This window comes from Anarrhichthys ocellatus, unplaced genomic scaffold, assembly GCF_004355925.1.
Source record: "Anarrhichthys ocellatus isolate YVR2014 unplaced genomic scaffold, GSC_Weel_1.0 scaffold69, whole genome shotgun sequence".
Lineage (NCBI taxonomy): Eukaryota > Metazoa > Chordata > Actinopteri > Perciformes > Anarhichadidae > Anarrhichthys > Anarrhichthys ocellatus.
Genome location: NW_022280099.1, coordinates 974,484 through 981,019, shown reverse-complemented (window position 1 = coordinate 981,019; position 6,536 = coordinate 974,484). Strand labels below are relative to the sequence as shown.

At 41.1% G+C, this 6,536-nt stretch overlaps 1 protein-coding gene across 1 annotated transcript in view; it reads left to right on the top strand.

Moving 5' to 3' along the window:
- LOC116397606 (protein LBH) overlaps positions 1 to 5,810 on the top strand; it is an 8,829-nt gene extending 3,019 nt beyond the window's left edge. The window contains exons 2-4 of the mRNA XM_031873189.1: positions 1,255 to 1,333; positions 1,995 to 2,169; positions 4,670 to 5,810. Of these exons, the coding sequence (XP_031729049.1) occupies positions 1,256 to 1,333; positions 1,995 to 2,169; positions 4,670 to 4,737 (321 nt within the window). The 5' untranslated portion in view covers position 1,255 and the 3' untranslated portion in view covers positions 4,738 to 5,810. The remainder of the gene's footprint in view (positions 1 to 1,254; positions 1,334 to 1,994; positions 2,170 to 4,669) is intronic.
- The last annotated feature ends 726 nt before the right edge of the window (positions 5,811 to 6,536 follow it).

Here is a 6,536-nt window from a genome sequence, read left to right as displayed (position 1 = left end):
GGGGGGGGAGAGAGAGAGAGAGAGAGAGAGAGAGAGAGAGAGGGAGAGAGGGAGAGAGGGAGAGAGAGAAAAGCATGACAGAAGCGTCACGCCTGGCATCAACGTTTAACGTCTGTTACGCTTCAATGGAAAAAGCAACTTCTTCTTCAGAGATCAGACCGGAATCAGGTGTTGGAGCTCCACCGGGCCTCTGTCTCCAGTTGCTTCCTTCACGAGGCCGGCCGGAGCGAGAGGAGCAACACGAGCCTCTGGTGAGGGATAAAGGCTGCATTGTCTCAGCTGCACGATGAAGGGGCAAGAAAGCAACTCCAGGTTTCACAGAGAAGTCTCGCTTGTGCGCTCTGGCAAAGTGAACTACTCAGACAATCAGAGGCATGCACTCTCCATCGCATCGTCCCCATGGCAACAGCAACTGCCGGTGTGATTGTATGGAAAGTGGTGTTTCTGATAACTTGTCACACATAAAAAAAGAAAAAGTCTGGCGAGCAGAAGACTGGTGTTGGCTGCTGGAAATATGGATTTTTTAATAGCGGTTTAAAGTAGGTGATTATGGATAAGGCGGAGGTAAAGTGTGTCTCCTCTGGTGAGTCAAAAACATCAGTTAAAGCTGCTTAAACTTACATTTTTAAGTGGTTTCTCTTTGGGATGAACCTACCAGGGTGCAACCTGCAATCTCTCTAGTGTCCACCAGGGGGCGACTCCTCTGGTTGTATAGAAGTCTATGAGAAAATGACTCTACTTCTCTCTTGATTTATTACCTCAGTAAACATTGTGAACATGAGTTTATGGTCTCAATCTCTAGTTTCAAGTCTTCTTCAATACAGCATGATGTTCATTTAGTACATTATGGTCCATTTAGAGTCACACAGACCATAAAGCAGGGGATGCTTTAGGGCGGGGCTACACAGTGATTGACAGCTCACTGCCGCTACCAGAGACGTATACAGCGCTTCGACGTCACTCTTCCGCATTTCAAATATGATAACAATGTTCATCGGTTGCAAAAAAAGCAAAGATGGCGACGGCGCAATCGTCGAACTCGAGGCTTCTTACTGTCACGATGACCACGTCCACTTCTGTGGTCAGACAAGATGTATAGGAAATATCTAGAGGTAGTTGTAGTTCTTGGTAGTTTAATCGGGATATTGGTCCGTAATCAGAAAGCATTGAGGAATGATATCCTGCAGTGTCAGACAGCTCACACACCACAGTCAGTTTATTGATTGTCGATCATCAGCATGTGTTTCTCTCCAGGATGACCGAGGTGATGAACTCTCTGGAGCCCAGCGCGGAGGACTTCAGCGGGGGTGGAGCTGGAGCAGATCAGGCCGCAGTATCCTTCCAGATGTGTGTGTGTGTTTGTGTTTAAATGATTTCTAACCAGTCCTGGTTTGATTGGAGAAGAAAAGATACAGTGGTGAGTCACAGGAGCGATGAGCAAGAGTAAAATGTGGGTTGACCTGACGAAAGTCGTCACTCACTCATGCTTTATTTTATGATGCCGGTGTATTGACTTCCTTTGGTGAAAACAGCTCAAGAAAACTACAATGAAGTGGACTAAGAAAATATGTTAGCACTGATTTGGTGGTTTGCAGGTCAGAACATTTAGGCTTAATTTGGTTGTTTTTTTAGATTCAGGTCTCACATACAGCTCCTCATGTCAAGACAAGTTCAGAGTTATAGAGCATGTGTTAAAGAGGCTTTAGCTTTTAGCTTCTTTATACAAAGTCTCAGCTTTATACATCCTTGTTTTACCAACGATGATTTTAGATACAAATCTAATTAGAAAAAATGAAAGATAACATCACCTGCCGATGCACATGTCAAGTTCAAAGAGATCAAAGTCGGAGAAGTCCAGCAGTTAATCTTTCATCTGACATACACAGTTTTCCTAATCCGGTTTTTACCGCATTGTTGTTCTTTCACATGTGCTGTGAGAGATTCCTCAAATATTGTAACCCCCTTCAGTTGAACCTTACATGAGTGTGAAACAGATCTTCCCAGATACCCATGAAAGGTATCCAAAGCTGTCCAAGAGGCTTCCCTCCATCGTGGTCGAGCCGATGGACGGAGCCGAGGTGGAGAGCGGCGAGCTCCGCTGGCCGCCGGACGAGCCAAGCTCTCCGGACGCCAGGACCGAGAGGCCGAGTGCGGACGAACAAACTGCAGGTGAGGAGGAGCGTGAGGTCACTGAGGGTTTGTTTTCCTTTTGGTGTGTGAGGCCAAAGTGGGAACGCTGACCTGGTTTCATTTTTGTAATTTGGCTCATTTAGATTCAAAGGGACAACGGATTTATAAACTCAAGTCAAAAGCAGAAGAAGTACTCTGATCCTTTACTTAAAGGTCCAATGTGTAGCATTTAGGGAGATCTACACTGATCCTACCATAAACTCATGTTTACAATGTTTACTGAGGTAATAAATCAAGAGAGAAGTAGAGTCATTTTCTCATAGACTTCTATACAACCAGAGGAATCGCCCCCTGGTGGACAGTAGAGAGAATGCAGGTGAAACGTGGAGAGGGGCCTCAACTGGACACTTGATTTTTAAAGAGATTTCAAGTCAAAAAGATTTGGAACCACTGGTTTAATGTCTAACAATGTATTTTAATTCATAAGCTTATGATATGTTATTTATTTCTTTCATTTAAGATCATAATCTGCAAAGTAACTAGTAACTCCAGCGGTCAAATAAATGTAGTGGAGTATAAAGTATACTATATACTGAAGTACCCTGATAATTATACTAAATCTCAGCACTTAGTTAACATATTTAGTTCATTTCCACCACCGGCTGTGTTCACCCCGTCATACAAACAGCTGTCCTTTGAGTGTTTCTCCAAACATGAGGAGCTGCTGGCCTTCATAAATTAACATCCGTCTCTTTAATCCCATAAAAGGTTATTTCCTGTAAAGACTTCCTGTAGTTCCTTTAATGACTCACTTTGCTGTCATTCTCACCTGAACCAAACGACACAAGTACAGTGATGTACCGTGGCACAGAAATCTGATGATGTGCATCACCGAGTTGAAAAATGAATTGTTATATCTAGGCGGTCTGATCATTTGTCTCCCAAACAGGACTCTGCTGGAGTCTTTCAATTCAGGATAAATGCAGTTCTCCACTTCGGCTGAATCATTAGAGCGAACACATTTTCACCTCAGCTCATTTGTCCAGTGTGGATCTGCATCTGACTCTTGAGAACCACTTGACGTTGTGAAATGCAGCTGAACAGCAGAACTCACCCCATTTGATGTAAAAAAGTTGGTATTTGTGGCCAACAAAGCTGTTAGAGACTATTAGTCCACTTGAGTTCAGACATTTGTGTTTATTTTGAAGAGGAAATTCTCGCTAGACAGTTTTCATTTTGTTTTTTTAAATCTATTTATCTAATCTTATCTAATTAAAGATATGGGGCCTGTGATTTGCAACATGATTTGCGAGATAATTTTCCCTCCTATGGATTTTTACATAACAAACCAAAACACACTCCATATTTTGCAAGAGCATGCTGGAGGGTTGCAAGACTATATCAACATTTTGCAAGAAACATTCATTCGTGAAATGTGTTGTTGTCGTCGTTTGCAATCGTCATTTTCAGCAGAATTCGTACATTCAATTTATTTCTAATCCAAATCCATCTAATTCATGTTCCCCAGAGGAGGAATCCCACTGACTGTGGTGATCTGCTGACTCTTCCTGTAGCGCCACTATGAGGTTGACATTTCTTGTTTTCAGTAAACTACTATGAAGTTTAGTAGACATTCGTGTTCCCCAGAGGATGAAGTGTGATAACTCGATCATCTGATAATAACGTGATCATCTGACTTTTTTACATCGATCATGAGGTCGAAATTGTAATTTGTCAAATATTTTGGTCTATCACCAAATACCTGCAAAACTAATGAACTTCCCATCAGCTTTAGCTTTACTAATGTTACCATGCTAATCTAAGAGCATGGCACGCATGTTCACCATCTTATCTTTACACCTGCAAAACATTGATTAACATCTGATTAATGTTACCGGTGGTGGACTGTGAGAGAACACGCTCCCTCTTTTATTCCTTTTACCACCTTCCTGAAAAGATCGATGTTGAGATATTTGTTCTTATCCAAAAACCTGTTTTTACCCAAGTCTTTCATAATGTTTAAAAATAGGTGTGTTTCTCCTTCCGACAAGACATTTTCTTTTAGGCATGAATCTTAGTGTTAGCTAGCTGGTTTAATGTTCAACGCACAGAGCTGGAAACAGGGAAGAGGCCGTGTGTCACATTCTGCCATCAAAACCCAGATTGAGATGCATATTCTGAATGAACTGTACAGACGTCCAAAGAATGTTCCTAAAACCAGACTAAGATCAGCACATCCTATGTCTTAATCAAAGAATTCTCCATTCGGAATTAGACCTAATTCGGAATATCTAAACGAAATATGACGTTTACACGACCTAAATTTGGTATATTGTCATATTCAGATTTATAGCTATATAGTGGCCATTCGTCCGAAAATGGCTGCTAGCATGTCTTGTCTTTGTGTCGATGAATGTGCAGAGTACTGTAGTCCTGTTAAAGGACCTGAACTTAGACCTGGAGAATGGTTCAAACTCTGTGTTATATCCCGTTGAAGGATTGGTGAGTGATCGAGTTTGTTTGTTTTTTTCATTCCTAGATGAGGACCAGTCGAACGTCGGCGTGGACGAAGAGGCTTCAGCGGCGGAGATGCAGGACTCCAACTGAATAAACTACCCTCCTGCGTAATCCACAGTTACTGTGAGTGTGTTCAGACTTGGATGAATGAAAAAGAGTCTGATAGAAGAGCACGTTGCGTTGGTAAAAAAGATCACAGAGACTAGAGAGGGTAGAAAAACAGATTCCCAAACCCCAGCTCGCGGGGGGCTTGGAGCCAGAGTCGTGATGGAGAGTTTTTGTTTTTGTGTAGGCTTCCTCTTCCTCTTTTTCTTCTTCTAATGATGATGACGGAGGTTGTTCTGACAGCTTATAAAGATCATCTTGAACCTTATCCAGTTTGCCTTTTGGCTATTTTCTTTTCACGAGAAGCTGCCTGAAAATGAACAAAATACACTTTAACTTTTGGCAGAAGACGTGTTTTCGATGTCAGAATTCAAACACTTAATCTCCAGATTAAATTTGTTTTTCTTCCCCCCATCTAATATGACTGTTCTTACATTTACAGCTTTGTGATTTTGATATTTTAAATTTGATGAATTAAATGTTCACTCTCTGGCTCCAAGCCGTCGCCGTCCAGATGCTCACGATATATCATCTGATCTGGACAGATGTTTCTAAATGCTGTTTAGCTCTTGTGTGCCATATTACTACAACTACTACTACTACTACTACTACTACTACTACTAATGGTAGCTGCTGTACTTTGTGCACAGTTTTTACATTAACTCTAGATGTAAATGACGTCACTGTATGTTAAGTGCTGACTGCTGTAGTTTTGGTGATGCTTGGTCTCACTTTTCACTTTGTAATAATAGCTACGGTGTTTTAAAGAACAGTATTTGAGTAAGAAAGCCTTCATCACTTTATTCGATGTTATTACGACACATTCTTTAATATATTTTGATGTGTTGTCTTTGGTGTTCAAGGGAATGTGATGGTGTTCTGTTTTACTTATTGGAGCAATATGTTCATTTAAAGGCAGTCCATTTTGTTACTAAAGTAAAAAACAATAGCCAGTATATTTTAGACGTGTGTCGTTTGTCACATGACATGATATTTTTTAAAGTACTGGAAGCCTAAATTATTGCACAAGTAATAAACATTTTCAAAATTCTTAAAAAGCTCTTTGATTTAATTGTACCTGTGGTTTTTGTCGGTCAAAAGGAAAGGGGAGGTCCGCTGTGATTGGTTGAGATTCGTTGTCTCCTATAAGTGAAAAAATGTAATGACTATAGTGCTTCAAGTACGGTGGCCCAGAGGGCTTAACGCACTGCAAATTAACAAAACATCTGCACCTATTTCACTACACATGCAAAAAGCACAGATGACAACGGAAACTGTTTCCAGGGGACAATAAAAAGTGATGCACACTTGTCCAAATTGCATTTTCTTCGTCCGAAATTCAAAATGTGTGTACAATGCCTACTGCAAAATGTGACCAGATGCAGGAGGACATCCTGGTATTTTGGGCATAGTCCATGTGACATTCTATGTATTCGGATATTCTAAATCTTTTTCTGGCACACTAAATAATATGGTAGTGTGAATATTGGAACGCACCCGGCATGTTCATCACTGTTTGTTGTCGACAGTGCCACTTTGCACTCTCTCAAGTCGCCGTGCATTCAGCTCTCAGGACCAGCGTACTGAAAGTGAGAGCAGCTGCTGCTTCTTTATTGAAGCTGAGACACATCTGCATCCAACACCTTTATATATATAGCTCAACAAAATCTTTAAATTAAAGGACTCTGGATCACGAGGGGAAAGAAAAACTAAGTTGTAGTAAAAGAGCCCTGATACATCGGCTGATCAAGTCTTGAAGTCGAAGTGAGATTAAAATTACTTTT